The 17,445-nt window shown below is 42.4% G+C and overlaps 1 protein-coding gene across 1 annotated transcript; it reads right to left on the reverse strand.

Moving 5' to 3' along the window:
* Positions 1-3,835: 3,835 nt before the first annotated feature.
* On the reverse strand, positions 3,836-13,073 carry LOC310759024 (serotriflin-like). The gene is made up of 8 exons (XM_083605783.1): positions 13,036-13,073; positions 11,182-11,241; positions 10,206-10,310; positions 9,454-9,541; positions 7,243-7,391; positions 5,783-5,877; positions 4,412-4,500; positions 3,836-3,976 (listed from the first exon to the last, which is right to left on the reverse strand). The coding sequence occupies exons 2-8, from the start codon at positions 11,239-11,241 to the stop codon at positions 3,852-3,854; spliced, it is 711 nt and encodes a 236-aa protein (XP_083461909.1). The 5' UTR covers positions 13,036-13,073; the 3' UTR covers positions 3,836-3,851.
* Positions 13,074-17,445: the final 4,372 nt, after the last annotated feature.

A 17,445-nucleotide genomic window follows, 5' to 3' on the forward strand; every position in this document is an offset into this window, starting at 1 on the left:
TCTGGCTATGAAAAATATTAGTCATTTCCATAAATATATTTCTAAAAAGAACACTTCCAAGTGTTCTTACAACTGAGGACCAGTGAAGGTGGCTTTTTGCATTTTTAGACCCAGAGACCTCCCCCCTAAATAAACACACAATTGACTCAAATTTTAGTTTTGGTTTTTGGCAGAATTTAGGCCACAACTTTATTGATTTACAGAAAAGTGAGTGGTTGCATAGGCTCTGGTTCGACTAGCTCCCTGCACCCTTGCAGGTAGCGCTGACCCAGAGCTCTATCATAGGTCAGCCAAGGGTGAACACCTGAGGTAGGTGAAAAGCCCAGGAACAGACTCTGTCCACTCCCCAGATGCTCCCCTGGACTCAGGCACAGACACAACCCCCCATTCCCCCATCCCTATCACCTGAACCAGTGCCTATCCACAACCTTACAAGTTGTGACGATTTGCTACCCAGCAGGCAAAACCCAAATGGCAACAGCCAATCAGCCAATTGGGGAAAATTCCTGCCCTGCCCCTGTCCCAACGGCAGATGACACACAACAGCATAGCAAGGTCAATCAGAAAATGGCCTAAAAGTAGGGAGAGGTGGGCGGGTGTTCCGATGCACGAGCCGAAAGAGGAAGCTCTGGGTCATGTGCATGGGTATAAATAGGTCCCTCGAACCGTTTGGACTGCGTCCCATTGGCCAGATTGTACCCAGCAACGAGGGACCTACCAATCGGATGTTGTGGCTGTCCAATATACCCACCCACAACCAGGAGGTCAGTCTCCAGGTCTCACTGCAACACGTGCCCTCTTTTAAGGTGGACATGCTATATAATCATTTTCACCACTGTGAAATAATGTTTAAAATTCATCTTATAGCAGGTATCTATTTGCACTCCAATCTTGTGAATGGTTCAGCCTACAGTATATGCTCAGGTTGCTATGACTAAAAGATTTTTTTAAAAGCAACCTATGTTTGGAACATTAAAACATTGGCCTCTTCTCAGGCAAAATGTTATACTTCCCCCCGCCTCATAATATAAGAGGAAACTTTGTCTAGGACTGCCTCCACTGATTGCAATTAATTTTATTAAAGAGATTATTAAACATTGTTGGTTACTTTGTCATTATGGAAACAATATGGGCTGCTTGAATTAGCTAATAAATGCAAAGGCATCAAAAACATATCAGGAAATCAGAAATGAAACAGCAATCCCCAAGTAACCCCCCCCCCATATTTGCAAAAAAAAAAAAAAAAAATAGCCTTCAGATTATTTCAAAAACAGGGACAAATCTGGTGAAAAACACCATTGAAACCTTAATGATTCAGGATCATAAGAATTTACTTAGTAGGTTGGGCCTAGGTGGAAGTCAGATGTGTTTGGGGCATTAAAGTGTGCCCGGCAATTGTGGTTTCTTCATGGCTCCTGCTCCAAGGGTTATCATAATCCATGGAGATGGGTTGGCAGCTGCAGAAGCTGGGGTGAGTGGCAGGTGTGGTGGCCTCATCAAGATCACCATGGTGTATGGCCTCTGGGAGCTGGGTGGGCATCCTGGCCAGCTTCCCCCACAACAGTGTGCTGTTTGGAGCCCCCTGAGAGGCAGCAGGGTTCAATGGTTGCAGTGGTTGTGGGGGTTTCTCCTGGGTTCCCTACATTCCCCTTCTCCTCCCCCTATTGTGCAGCCCATCAGGGGGCAGTTTTCAGTCCTCCCTGCTCCATTCAGGGAATGCAGGGTGGTTTTTCTGTGGTGAAGGGGGGGTAATTTTATCATACACACCCATTTGCTCTTTGGGGCAGGTTACTGTTAATGTTTGGGGCTCCTGTCAACATTTTTCAGCCTTTGACAGGCTAAGAAGTTCCATAAATTATGACGGAAGGTAGATGCAGTGTGACTTTCCCATAGCCCCCCCCCCCAAGTTCCCCCCTTGCCCATTTGTTCTTGAGGGTTATTGTGTGCCCTAGTACTTTGCATGCTTCATACTCTCAGGGAAGAAGGCTTATCCCACTAGCTCCCTCCATACACCTCTCAGTTGTTTTATTGGAGCTACAGGAATTCCCCTACCAGTCAGTTGTTATACACCTACACTTTACAAGGATGCATACATACTGTACATGGTTACATGCACCACAAGTCATCCAATGGGGGCTGCGTGATGACAACCGTACATTTTTATGTACCGTATTTTTTGCTCTATAAGACTCACTTTTTCCCTCCTAAAAAGTAAAGGGAAATGTATGTGCGTCTTATGGAGCGAATGCAGGCTACGTAGCTATCCAAGAAGCCAGAACAGCAAGAGGGATTGCTGCTTTCACTGCACAGCGATCCCTCTTGCTGTTCTGGCTTCTGAGATTCAGAATATTTTTTTTCTTGTTTTCCTCCTCCAAAAACTAGGTGCGTCTTGTGGTCTGGTGCGTCTTATAGAGCGAAAAATACGGTATATAGGAAGAAAGGCAGCACACTTGGACAGTGAATGAAATATTATGGGCACAGAGGAACGTGCTTAAACAAACACTCCAGTATACAGTTAGATTGTCCTCCTCTGGCCAGTGTCAGGCTAGCAGCAGGTACAATAAGTTTGTTTGATTTATTCTGCTGACCTGGGAGCCCCTTACCTTCTTGAGTCTCTAGTGGGACTTGGATACAGACATGCCGTTGTTGCTAAGGGTGCTCAACACCTGCTGCCATCTGGCAAAATATCACCTTCATGTTTTGGCTTTCTAAATTTATAGATGCTTGGATTATCTTTCAAGTCAGTGAAGCCAGGGCTGAAGGCACTTCCCCAGACGGTGGTCACCCTATTTGATGCAAGTCTTAGGAACCCCTGCCTGGATTTAGCACGTGTCACTTCCAGCGGGTGGGCCGGAAGTATCTAGATTGCCCCATGCCCAAGCCAAACCTCTTTCATCTGTATTCAATAAAACTGTGGCCTGTTTTGACCCCAAAACCAGTCTTATTTGTCTCTTATTTATATGGGTTGGGGAGCCTGATGCCTGGTCCCACACGAGTCAGGGCCCCCCTCTTGTTTCTGGGCCCTTCTCTCCCCAACAACTCTAAATATACCTGCTTAGGGATCTTTCCTGTTTAGAGTAGCTGGCCCTCCAATATCTCACTGATGAAAATGGGTTACCAGTGTTATGCTCCCACAAAGGGGCCAAATAAAACTAATGCCAACTCTTGTTTTTGTACTGCTTCACTGGGCTACAGCATCACACCAGAGAGACTTTTCTTGCCCGTTGCTGGCGAAAAGTTCAATACAAATGTGGGTCCGTGTGTGTGTGTATAAATACATAAATAATGTGATGTGAAGAAACTCATGACAAAGCCAAGAAAGCAAACATTTCCTCATCCTCTGTACTTTGGTTGCTACGTTCCACTCTTGGTACACAAGCCACTTCGCAGACCTTGATAAACTGCAACAAAATGCTCTGATCATGTGCAGTCTCACATTCTAAACTCAATTAACTCATCAATTTTATTCTCTTCCTGGCTTGAGAATTTTCACCTGTGTTATGTCAGGGTGGGCCCAGGTGTAGCAGCTGCTTATGCTGTGTTGATTTCATTTCATTTGTCCGCCTTCCATTCACATTTCATCAGCCATACATTGTGTCCTTCTTGGGATCTTTTGCATCTCTGTGTCTGTTATTTTTCCTGCGACTGTAAGACCCTACTCCCAACTTCCATTCCTCCCCATTAGGCAAAAAGAAAGAATGAAAACATCCATGCATGCAAGACTTTTTATGAGTTTTCCGATTCAAAAACAAATAAACAAATTTCATTTGGATGGGATTTGTCAGAAGATGCTAGAGGATGAAAATTAAATGAGAATGCAGAGTTCAACGAAGATCACGTAGGGGGACCCCCTATTTTATTTCAGTGGGACAATAGCAAGAAGCAGCACAGTCATTCGCAAGGCTGCCCTTGCACCCTTGCGATTGCACGGCCTCATCACAGTTGCTGTACTTATTATCATGTTTGCAAGGATTGGCTGAAAATGAAAAAGGACAAGAACACATCAGAGTTAACAAAAGCAAAATGCCCCTGTGATTCAAACTCAAGAGATGCTTTCATTTTTAGTTGCTATAGTGGAGGTGATTTACAAGAAAAAGCCCCCCACTTAAAACATTATTTAGCAGTTGTTTTAATGAATGTAGGAACTGAATTAGTAATTAGTTTAGCAATCCTGGCTGTAACCCAGAATAAATTGGGCATGTTTTTAAGGGTGGATGTGCAGGTCATGAGAACATTTACATAGACATCCTGCAACCACCTACAGAATAAGGAAGGTTATGGGGTCTACAATTTTGTGCACATCTACTCAGGAATAAGCTTCCATCAAATTTACTGGGATCCATTCTTATTAAGTGCCCTTTCTAAAGTACAAAAAGGCATTATGATAATATTTGAAGTTATTTCTACTCACTGCATAATCCATTGTCGCATGAGCCAGGGCAGTCCCCACAAGGTGACCCAGACTTATATGGGGTTTGAAGTGATCCTACTATGTTCCCTCTGGAATGATGAAAGTGAAAGAGTAAACAAGGATATATTTGACTAGAATGATCGTATAATCTCAGTAAATGATTTTCTTAATTAGAAAAGTTCTATTCCATTTATTTAATCAATGACCTTATAGCACAAATATTGTGCAATGTGAGGAGTAGGGCTGTGAACTGGTTTCAGCTAAAGCCTTCAGCCTGAATTGATTAAGGTTAATTCAGGTAGACCTGGGCTTTGGATGAGTTGGGTGGAGACAGCACTGATAGGATCACCCTCCCAGAGTGTTTGGGCTGTCAGGAGAAGGGACATTGTGTGGGAAGAAGGAACTTTGGCTGCACTCCTCTTCCCAGCAGGGGAACACAGCCAGGTGGTCAAACTGAGCAGGAGTGAACACTTCTGTGCCTGCAGTGCAGCTGCAGGAGTGGGGGGGGGTGAGAGGAGGAGATGCAGTATCTTCTTTGCCTCCCAAATATATGTTCAATTAGGCCTATTACTATGAGTTGTTCTATTCAAGTCCAGGAAAATGTAGACCAGCCAACTAACTCTTCAAATGACAAAATCCAGCACCTGGTGGGGCTTGAATGGCTGGGAGCAAGGCTAATTAGGTCTCTGGGTTGGTGGTTCCCACACCTGGTTTACAACAAGCTTAAAAAATTAGACTAAATGAGAACATTATTTTCTGAGGCACTGTGGCTCACTTAATGTTGAATATGCTGCAGGTGCGTATTGGTTGATGACAGAAGCCATGGGCACTAAGAGAGGAGAGCTGCAAGGAGTGGGAGCACAGCCCTTTGCTTCCTTCAGCAACAATATGAAGGTAAGGTTAAACTGGATTCACCAGTGCACCAAACCGTAATGGGTGGTGAAATTAGGGAGGGCCTGTCACTGAATATTCACCAGAGGAGGAGTGAAAATCTCCAGCTGTTCAGAGGACCCAATAAATAAATAAAGTTTTCCATAGATTGCCAGAAAATTCTTTTCTGGGGTGTTTTGACTCAGCCCTTTAAAAAAAAATCCACTGTTGTTTCCTGATTTCCTGGCAAATGGCTCAAAGCTAATAGGAACGACCTGGCTGTTTTTGTTTTCTAGTTGGTTGGCAACCATTGAAATGCAGAGTTAATACATTACTAGTGTGTTGCCCATGCATCCTGTGGTTCTTAATGAAGTTGTTTCATTCTGTTTTTATAGTATAATGCCTTTTTATTTATGTTTTAAATGTGTTGTAAGTCCCTTAGAGACCTTGGGTAAGAAATGACTAAGAGGTTTAATGACGGACTGACTGAATGATACATACGCAGGGCAGTACTGGCAAACGTAGTAGTATTTTAGGGAATTTTGAGGGCACTGGTTCACAGAGCAACCGACTTTGTAAGACCTGTACCAAACCACCTGTAGATATAAAAACATCCACACAAGAAAAACAGTTAGAATCTAACTGTTTTGAGCCAGGAAAACATTCATCTGACAATACCATTTAAACTCCCCCCGCAAAAATAAATCAATCACCACTTTGTGTTGTGTATAATTAGGAGCACCTTGAAAAGGAGTACGATACTAAAGAAATAAACAATTTCCAGATAACAATTTCAATCATTTTCTTCCTCTGGCAGTAGCTGCTCAGAAATAGCTCATTTGGTAGATCATGAGAGTCTTAATCTCAGGGTCGTGGATTCAAGCCTCACCTTGGGCAAAAGATCCCTGCCTTGCAGGGGATTAGACCAGGGTCCAACTCACAAGAGACTGCGATCAACTCACAGAGTTAAAAACTGGCAGTGATCTACCCCCGTTTTTGGGGTTCAAGTCAAAGTTGTTGAGCTTTTTCTAGAAGAGCCAAAGTTGTTGAGCTTCTGGGGGGAGCAGTGATCTACCAGTGATCTAACACAAACATCCAGTGATCTACTGGTGGGTCACGATCTATCTGTTGGACATGCCTGGACTAGATGATCCCCACGGTCCCTTCCTACTCTACAGTTCTGTCAGTCTATGATTCTATATACAGCTGTGAATAGGAATGGCCTCATGGGTGCCTGAAGAACCCTCAGAAGCAAAGGTGTAGTGGAGAGAACGATGATCCAGTATCTGAACTTCCTGTGTGAAAACTATGAATAGGAATATGTGCGAGAGGCCGACCCTGCCCAAAGTGACCCACCAAACCAAAAGCAGTCTACCTGCCATGTGATGTGTCACCTATTGGGGGCACAAGAACCTTCCTTGGTTTCTTTATCTTTTCTTTTGCACAGTCCCAGTAGTGTGGTGGGAGAGCTGAAAATAATGCCAATGTATTTCACATCTGGCAACCAACACACCCTTTGGCTTCAGATAGTACATGGGTAGACTGTACAGGGCGCCTCTCAGGTGCTATGCTAAGGGAGGTGTTCACGGTGAGTTCCAGCACCTCTCTTTCCAGAAAAATAGCACTACTGCAGACGAGTCTAAAAAGCCCAGGACACAAATTTTCACAGCCCACCAGCAACTATGGTGGCTCATTTACCAGAACTAATGCATTTAGTGTTAATTCTGAAGTCTATAGTTGATTCTGACCAAATTAAGCCTCCTAGGAGCCACTATAGCTGCCAGAGGGCCATGAAAATTTGTATCCCAGACATTTTAGATTTGTCTAAATATGGATATCTTTTTTCCAGCTCTCGTACCCCACTACAGGCAGCAGCAAGCCAAGATGCAAGTGGGCTGTCAACATGGATTGACTAGATGAACCATGCACTTGCCAAAGATACAAAACGGTGTTTGAGTTACCTGGGTAAAATGGCCAACTTTGGCTCCTGCAGGGACTGCTCCAACACCGTACTGGAAATCTTTCACCTCGTTGTACCACTCTTGAATTACTTTAGACCATGGCACAGGGCCACTTGACATGAGCAAATTTTCACCACATTGGAATCCATCTAGAAGTAGAGACGGTTAACATTAACAAAAGTCATGATTAGTGATTCGGGGAATTCTATAAACAAGGGGAGCTCTTCAATGCTTTGGAGAAACATGCTACAACCGGTAAAACTTGCTTATTCCAAGCAGGATTTGTCCCCCCCCCCCAGATCTGTCTGCTTAAGTAAATCTGTATACATTTGTATGTACAACAATAGTTCCAAAGCAAAAGGTATAGTGCGCTCTCTCTCTCTTCACCCCCATAACAGAGTATTTCAACAATTCAAGAAAGGGAGTAAACAACTGAGCATATTCAAGCATAAGTGAAGGAGATTATTCCTATTATTTATTAAATATGTTAGTTGCTGTATCTTACCCACGGCAACCTAAAGTGACTTCCAATCAATCAATCAATCAATCAATCAGGCAGCCACACCGCTCCCACCCCACCATGACACTAGCTAAACCATAAAACCAAGAAGAAAAAGAAATACATTAAAAAATCCCACCCATTTCTAAAAGGCCATAGATAGTTAAAGGCCAATTATAGTTAAAGAGGTCGGGGTTGGGGAGTAGAAATGTTAACCATTATTAGTAGCAGTGCAGTATTCCTGTTGTTATTATTAGCATTCCGGTTATTGTTTTTAAGTGTATAATAGCTTCTTGCTAAACACAATAAACCAAACTGACTGATAGCACTAAGGTTATAGAGGAAAGTTTTTGCCTGGCTCCTAAAGATATATAATGGTGGTTCCAGTTGAGCCTCTCTGCGTAGAGCAGTCCGCAAAATGGGGAGCCACTGCAGAAAAGGCCTAATCTTGAATTTACACCACCTAGACCTTTCATGGTGTGACACATGAAGAAGTGTCTCAAATGATGATTGCAGGTATATAAAGAAAAATAAAGATATAGAGAAAAATATTAAAGAAACTTGTGCAAAAGAGGCAACACTGTACAGCAGTTTACCAAGATAAGGGAAAAATGGCCAATCAAAAGCCTCATAATCAAGAACAGCACAATATGAAAACACATTTGCCATCAGTTACTAAATAAGTTACATAAATCAACAGAGAGCCACAAAGTCCACTTCCCCTCTGAGAGCCTGGAGTTGGTGGGTCAGTTTCTTTGATGTGGCCATAAATAATGCTTTAAAGAAACAGATCATAATAGAGTCTGTGGAAGCAGGGCTTTTTTCCAACTGGAACTCAAGTGAGTCCCATTACCATTCTCAGAGAACGAGGGAGTATGCATCATTGGTGTAAAACAGTGGTGTCCAAACTTTTTTCAAAGAGGTCCAGCTTTGATGAAGTGAAGGGCCGTGAGGGCTGTCCAAAGGGCTGCCCAAAGTTGTTGAGGTTTTTGGGGGATTTCCCCCCAGAAATAAACTGCTAAAGGGGCTGGATTAAACTGACCAGCGGGCCAGATTAGGCCCCCGAAACGGACTTTGGACACGCGTGGTGTAAAGTGTGTGTACAGACAAACGGTGGCGGAGCATATGCTAGTGCTGCCCAGGGTGGGACGCACTCCTGAGGGGTGTGGGGTGCGGAGGGTGCCCTCCCAGGTGCAGGATAGCCACTCGGGTGCATGGAGTGGCACGCGCACCCTGCAGCCGGGGGGTGGAGTGAGTCACCAATGGTGGACATTCAGTGTCCCGCCTGCCTGCGACTCCCAAGTCTCCCTTGAGCTGTCGAAACAAAGGGGAAGAAAGAAATGACAATGGCAAAGCGGCGCAGCTCCCCCTTCCCCCTACGGCTCGGGGTAGGCTTGGGAGTTGCGGGCGGATGGCGTGCCAAATGTCACCCCCCTCAGCGAAGACACCACACCCACCACACACCCCTTCCTCCACTCCTGCAGACAAAGCTTAGCTGGTCAGAACTGAGTGTGGAATTCTGACCTCAAATTTTTGAAAGAACCAGAACATTCCACTGTTCCTCTTTTAGTGGCATTCCTCCAGTATTTTCAGTATTATCTGCAGAATGACAATAGCAGGGTTGCTGAAGAGTTAGTGAATGGTGACTAAATGTGGATTATATTTCAGATCTCTAAATTATTTCTACAATGCTTAGTGAAAGCTATACTTGCCAGCAGTTCTTTGTACTGGTGGGCTGTGTTGATATTGACATCTACTTGCCCAGTTTCTGGCATTTGCTTCCGCAGCACCACTCCATTCCTATAAGAAAAATATATGTATTAAACATGAGACTGGATGCAAAATGTAAAAATGGAGAGGTTCATATTTGTCTGATCATTCTCACCTTTCAGCTCTCTTAAAAGAACTTGTGTGTCTTTTTAATGATAGTTATTCTCAGGCTATGTCATGGTTTGAATACATGAAGCAAAATCAAAGTGTGCAGTCTTTTCCCTCTTGGGCTTAGTATTACATCTGCCTGACTCATGTCAGTCATGGTTAATGGCAACAGCCAGCTTTCAAACATGCTGAGTTAGGTGCTCTCAGATACTACCTGGGTTGTGCGCACGTTTTTGTTTATTCTTCCTGACCCATGCCAACCATACGTAACAGTAGTTACCAGGATCTGTAAACCCACTTCAAACCAAGGTTAAAATGCTGAATTAGGTGCTCTTAGCTACTACATAGCTTCTGAGAAAAATGCATATTCATTGTCCATGCAGTGGACAATGAATGCTTTTAATCGTATATATGAATTAAATAAGTTAATGTTATTGTGTATTTTAATTATAGATTGGGTTTATAGTTGCAAATCATGTAGTAGCTACTAGGGAATATAAATTAATAAATAATAAAAGATATGTATAAACTAGCGCATGCAATTTTCTGCCAGCCAGAAAGCGTAGTAAACCTTTAAAACACTTACCATCTTCAGCATGTTGCTTGCTGGTGGCTGCACTCCTCTCCGCAGGGCATTGTGCTTGTCAAGAATTTCCTGTCGCTCACCTGGTCCAACCCCTTGTGCATGTGCCTAAAGTGAGAGAGTGAGTATTTTTTCTTGTATTTATTTATATGATTATATTTTTCATTACACCAATGTAATTTTAGCATACTTTCACTAAGAATCATGGACATGCTTAAAAAGTGTGCACTTGCTTCTGTCAGGCTCTTCTGCCATAAATGAAACATCAGTTGTAAACTAAAATTGAAGGGATGTATTTTAAGTGTTCTGTGATAGTGTAGCTGACCATTTTTTTTTTTTTTTTGGTTTGGATTTGATATCCCGCCTTTCACTCCCTTTAAGGAGTCTCAAAGCGGCTAACATTCTCCTTTCCCTCCCCCCCCCCAACAAACACTCTGTGAGGCGAGTGGGGCTGAGAGACTTCAGAGAAGTGTGACTGGCCCAAGGTCACCCAGCAGCTGCAGGTGGAGGAGCGGAGACGCGAACCCGGTTCCCCAGATTACAAGACTACTGCTCTTAACCACTACACCACACTGGCTCCATGGAGCAGATCAACAGGTCCTCCAGTTGGGTGATGCAGAGGCGTCAAGATGTCTCTGGACTCCTCTGGATAAATCCACTACTGAAAACTATGAGAAACTTAGCATTACTTTTAGTGGGATATGTAACTGGACCATCCTTCCATCATGTTTTAAGGTTAACCCAAGTTAATTGCATTTGTTTGGACTTCCTGTTAAGTATGATCTTTTTTTCACTTCAGTGTGTTTATGGATGAAGCAGTCAAAAGCATTTTGGCTTATTAAAGTGAAGGTTTAGTTGGCCCAACTAAATCTTGTATTTGAAAACAATCCAGCTAACTTTAGTAACTTTTCATGTCCCACTGACTGAGACTGTTTAGCATCTCTCAGTATTGCTACACTACACAACGTAAAAAACTTACTCTTGAAGCAGGCTGTTGCAGCACAGCAGCAAGACTTAGCAACACGATGAGCAGGATCATCTCTGAAAACAAAATAACACTGGAGAGATTATCTTAGAGTTTCTGTTTAGATAAATTGAAACATGTTTAGATAAATTGAAACATGGTGCCACTCTTCTGAGTAGTAGTTTAAATTTCAAATTGCTCATGTGGCACCAGCTGAGAAGTAGATTTGTACCTCCTGGAATAGGAGTGCCGCAGGCAAGTGTCTCCTCCAGAGTCACCACTTTGCATCTGACTCCACCCCACTAAACTATTTTGCTTCTGTCTCTGGTTAGTGGACACAGTGGCTGCACTGAAAAACACCACCTGAGCCCTTCAAATTTCCTTTATTATGCAGCCATCCTTTCCTTTCTTTTCCCCTGCAGTTCACTGAATTGCCCCTCAATTTGCTCTGGAGGGGCTCCCATCACCCTGGAACAGATTCTGTAAGTATGGGGCTGCAGCAGGAGGAGAAGAAAGTGAACTCCCATTTTTTAAATCTGTTGTGCAACAGAAATCTCTTCCAGTACATGCAAAAATTCACAGGTGGTACAATCACAGCTTCTCAACTAGGTCCTTTCAGCCACACTGATATTGTGCTGGCACCTGATTAACGGCCTGTTTCTGTGCGCTGCTCTGGTTTCGGTGTTCTGTTGCACCAGAAGTGGCTTAGTCATGCTGGCCACCTGACCTGGAAAAACTGTCTGCGGACAAATGTCAGCTCCCTCAGCCTGTAAAGCGAGATGAGCACCACAACCCCAGAGTCATTTGTGACTGGACTTAACTATAAGGGGCCCTTTACCTTTTACCTTATATCCTGGATGGATGTACTTGGCTATGAAGACTGCCTCTAGGGCGGAGCTTCTAAGCCATATTCGTTCCATTTCTCTTCACATCTATGGACACTGGACCACTCTACAGTAATGGTAAATTCACTTAGGTCGTTTTTATGGCACTAGCACAGTACTTAGAGAGTCCTCGTCTTTGAGGGTGTGGAATTGTCCTCCCAGTTCTTGAACATCACATTGAGACTGCATGGTGTTTACAGGTCTTCTAGCTCCTTCTGTTTGATAGGAAGGAGTCTGGCTTCAAAGTATGTGGGCTATGCTTTTCTGTGGTTTACCTCTTTGCTATAGCACCCAACGGGGAAGACGCTGTCTGGATGACCCAGGAAGGACACAACCTTGTGCCAAAATGGTGTGACTGTGGTTCATCTCTGGACCAGGGTGCCAGAATGCATAGGATCACAAGTAGTAAAATAAAGTGGGAAATAGGGCACATGTTATGTGTTCACTAGCTGAACTCTTTTACTAGCTGAACCTCTTATGGAGAAGTATAGAAGGATTAGAATGAGTAGAATTGTTTTGAGGCAAAAAGAAAGGGAAACAAGGATATGTTTAAATGTGTGAAGGTGTAGCTATACTACGAATACAGTCCAGTGCAGTTCACTTCCAAGAAGGTTTCCTTGATACTCATACCTACTGATAACAGGGTTACCGTACGTCTGGAATTTCCTGGACATACCCGGGATCCGGCTGTCGGGAACAGTGCCTGGGAGCAAATCACTCAACAACTTTGCCCCCTCCCCCCCCCCACAGCTCAACAACTTTGCCTAATAGAACTCCACACCTTTTGTGTCTGGATTTTCATGAAATATGGTAACCCTAGTATGTTTTATGAAATAAGTACATAAATAATAGAAATTTGATCAATAAGTTGTAACCTCCTGAGCTAACTTAAATTGTTTAACTCTGCTAATAAACTTCATATAGCAGACTACGGGATATAGCAGACTATGGTATAAAACTGGCACCCTCCCTCCCAAAAACTTACCTTCCTCCTTGTTTCTAGTAAGACTGGAATAACCTTCTTTGTAGATTTAAGGAGGTTCTGGATGTCACTGGATGATATTATGCTTATATACCACTCCTGTTTCCTTCTTCGCAGAATGACTCAATGTCCAACAGTAAATCACACAATTTTGACCAGGGAGAACTTTGGATTTCTCTTACGTTGTTTAAAAAAAGATTATTTCCTGAAATTGATTAACCATCTTCTATGCAACAACAAAGCATCTCTTATTAGTGAGCTCTTTCATGCCAGCCCAGCCAACTTCTTATGAAGGATTGATATCTGTGCATGTTTTACCTCACTTGGGCCGGTTCACTCCAGTGGAGATCCCTCCGTGGGCCGGATTGTGTGTTTGTGTGTGTGTATGTGTGTGAGCCCACCCGCGATTTCTGTTGCCTGTGCCTGCACAGACGTAATTTCCGGTGCTGCGGAAGCGAGTGCCCGTGCTGCGCTGCACTGGTTTAGCGCAGCACGTGGGGACTCACCGAGCGGGTGGCTCAGTTCGGGGACAGCTCGGGGGCCGGTTAAACAACCCCCATGGGCCGCCTGTAGCCCATGGGACTTAGGTTGCTGACCCCTGTCCTATGGCATCATTTCATCACCCATAGAGCCAAGCACATTTACTTAGAAGCAAGTCCCATTTCCCCCCAAAGCAGAATGTATTTGCAGCTGCAGCCTAAGACTCTAAACCAACTGCAAACCATCATGAATGGTTGAAGTTATGTGAAGTAATGAATAATATCCTGCAAGGAGGGAAGATACTGGACTCCTGGAAAGATGCTCACATAACGCTGATACCTAAAGCGGACTCAGACAAATTGAATATAAAAAACTATAGACCGATATCGCTTCTTAACAATGATTATAAATTATTTGCTGAAATAATGGCAAACAGACTTAAGAATTATCTAAAAAATGTAATACACACGGATCAAGCTGGATTCCTTCCTAATAGACAATTAAAAGACAATATAATAAATATCATCGAATACCTGGAAAAGAAGAATGAAATTCCTGCAGCATTAATTTTTATCGATGCAGAAAAAGCATTTGATAATGTATCATGGCGATTCCTATTAAAGTGTATGGAGACAGCAGGGATAGAAGGTGCTTTCATGGAGGGAATCAAAGCAATTTATTCAAATCAAAGAGCCAAACTGATTATTAATAACAATTTATCTGACACATTTGAAATTTCAAAGGGTACGAGACAAGGCTGCCCCCTGTCACCGTTTCTATTCATAATGGTATTGGAAGTAATCGCAAATAAGATAAGGAAAACACCAGAGATACGAGGAATTAGAATTGGGGTGAAAGAATTCAAACTGAAAGCATACGCTGATGACTTGGTAATATCAGTGGAGGACCCAAAACAGAGTATTGACAAAGTCCTGACATTTCTAGAGGAATTTGGGAAAGTAGCGGGCTTTAAGTTAAATAAAACTAAAACTAAAATGATGGTTAAGAACATGGGAGAAGATCTAAGGAGGCAGTTAGAATTTCAATCGGGAATCAAAGAAGCAAAAAAGGTAAAATACTTAGGAGTGTGGCTAACGATGAAAAATATAAATTTAATGGCTGATAACTACATAAAAACCTGGAAGGAAATCCAAAAGGAACTAGATATTTGGAATAGGATAAAACTCTCCTGGTCAGGTAGAATGGCAGTAATTAAGATGTGCATACTGCCGAAACTATTATTCTTATTTCAAAATGTCCCAGTGATTAGAGGAAGTGTAATATTCAAAAACTGGCAAAAAATTCTCTCTAAATTCATATGGCAAGGCAAAAGACCGAGAATTAGACTTAAATTGTTAACGGATAGAAAAGACAGAGGAGGATTCTCGGTCCCAAATCTGAGATTGTATTATGAAGCCTCGTGCCTTTGCTGGTTTAGAGAATGGATTACCTTAAAAAATACAGATCTGCTAGATTTAGAAGGCTTCGATTTAAGATTCGGTTGGCATGCTTATCTCTGGCAGAATAAGGAAAAGGTGCATAAAGTCTTCTCAAACCACATTATCAGAGGAACACTGTTAGAAGCGTGGGAAAAGAATAGAAAATTATTGGAAAAAAATACCCCCTGGTGGCTATCGCCTATTGATATATTAACTATTAAAAAAACAAACATGGAAGGTGAGAGATTGACCTATGAAGATCTCCAGGAAAGCTCGGAAAGAGGATGGAAAATTAGACCATACAAAGAGTTAAAAAGCAAATTAACAGGTTGGTCGCAGTATCATCAAATTAACGCCTTATGGAAGGAAGACCAAAAGATTGGAATGAATGAGAAAAAATCTAAGTTCCAGGTAGAGATAATAGAAAGTAAAATTAAACTGCTATCTAAAATGTATAATCAGCTATTAGATTGGGACACCAAGGACGAAAAGGTCAAGGAGGTTATGGTAAAATGGGCAATAGACATCGGATATAATTTGGATTTTGACAAATGGACGAGGTTGTGGACTAAAGGAAGGAAATTTACAGCCTGTACTACCCTTAGAGAAAATATGGAAAAGATGATGTACCGTTGGTACATCACCCCTGTGAAATTGCAAAAAATGTATAAGACTGGTGATAAAAGGTGTTGGAAGTGTAAATCTAAAGAGGGAAGTTTCTACCACATGTGGTGGAAATGTGAAGAAGTTAAAAAAATTTGGGAATCCATATACAATGAACTGAAAAAAATACTTAAATACACTTTCGTTAAAAAGCCCGAAGCCTTCCTTCTGGGAATGATCAGAGATGAGATTAAGAAAGAAGATCATATAATGCTTCAATACGCAACTGTAGCTGCCAGGATTCTGTTAGCACAAAATTGGAAAACCCCAAATATCCCGACCGTTAAAGATGGGCAAATTAAATTATTTGAATATATGGATTTGGCAAAAATGACGCAGAACATCAGACAGCAAAAAGGTACAAAGTTTATTGACGATTGGACCAAATTCATAACATATATGGAAACAAATTCTAAAAATCACAGTAGGTTTAATATAACCCTTGCAATGTGTAGACAATATAAAATGAAAAACTGCAGAATGGATTTAATATTTACATAACCCAAAACCAAGATGGAGGGAAGTCAACCGTTATTTGTTGTTAATTAATGTTTGTCTTCTGGTTTGTTCATGTGTTTTGTTTAGGTTGATGTTTTCTTTTTTCTTTGGTGTGTGTTGTTTATTTTTGGTTTTCTTTTCTGTGGTTTGGTTATAGAAAATGAATAAAAAGAAGTAAAAAAAAAAAAAGAATGGTTGAAGGCACTGAGTCATAATAATAATAATAATAAATTTTATTTATATCCCGCCCTCCCCAGCCAAAGCCGGGCTCAGGGCGGCTAACAACAATCAAATAATCAAACAATCAAATAATCCAACATTCTAAAAACATTTCATTATAAAAATTAATTAAAATCAAATTAATGGGAACCGTTAAGCAAAATTCCACCAAAGGCCTGGTGGAACAGCTCTGTCTTGCAGGCCCTGCGGAAAGATGTCAGGTCCCGCAGGGCCCTAGTCTCTTGTGACAGAGCGTTCCACCAGATTGGAGCCGCAGCCGAGAAAGCCCTGGCTCTAGTTGAGGCCAGCCTAACCTCTCTGAGGCCTGGGACCTTTAGGATGTTTTTATTTGCAGACCGTAGGTTCCTCTGTGGGGCATACCAGGAGAGGCGGTCCCGTAGGTACGAGGGTCCTAGGCCGTATAGGGCTTTAAAGGTTAAAACCAGCACCTTAAACCTGATCCTGTACTCCACCGGGAGCCAGTGCAGCTGGTATAGTACCGGATGAATGTGATCTCGCAGCGAAGACCCCGTAAGAAGCCTCGCCGCGGCATTCTGCACCCGCTGGAGTTTCTGGGTCAGTCTCAAGGGCAGCCCCACGTAGAGCGAGTTACAATAATCCAGTCTGGAGGTGACCGTCGCGTGGATCACAGTGGCTAGGTCAGGGCGAGAGAGATAAGGGGCCAACTGCTTAGCTTGGCAGAGATGAAAAAATGCCGCCTTTGTTATAGCTGTAATCTGAATGGTTGAAGGCACTGAGTCATTACAGATTGCACAGATTGCGGTATGTGACCACAAGCTGTTTAGAAAACCCAATGTATCAACACCCCATTTCATTTGCATAGGTTACAAAAGTTAAGGGGTGTGGTTGAATCAGATAACTGGTGTGCCTGCCTTTACTCTTGATTTAGAAGATCTGAGGATTTTTAATGTTGGATGTGTTAACATTCATGGATAAAGTCTTTTTAGGTAGCATTGCATAATAATGGCTACCATTTCTTTTGATACAAAACTGTGTGCTTCCTATAACAGACAAATTTTCTTGAAAAGCTAAGAAAACTCTATAAAGAACCAGTGCTTTTTTCCTTAAAAAATGTTTAGGGGTACTCTCATTT

This window comes from Podarcis filfolensis (genome assembly GCF_964270895.1).
Source record: "Podarcis filfolensis genome assembly, chromosome: 3".
In the NCBI taxonomy this organism is placed as follows: domain Eukaryota; kingdom Metazoa; phylum Chordata; class Lepidosauria; order Squamata; family Lacertidae; genus Podarcis; species Podarcis filfolensis.

Bases quoted from the DNA above. Each gene is read 5' to 3' on its own strand.
- LOC310759024 (XM_083605783.1), bottom strand. From the start codon at position 11,241: ATGATCCTGCTCATCGTGTTGCTAAGTCTTGCTGCTGTGCTGCAACAG. The intron at 5,878-7,242 runs GTAACTCAAACA...TTATATCTACAG, and splicing joins AAGTTGGCCATTTTACCCAG to GTGGTTTGGTACAGGTCTTA. The intron at 3,977-4,411 runs GTGAGTAGAAAT...TTTCATTTTCAG, and splicing joins ATGCGACAATGGATTATGCA to CCAATCCTTGCAAACATGAT.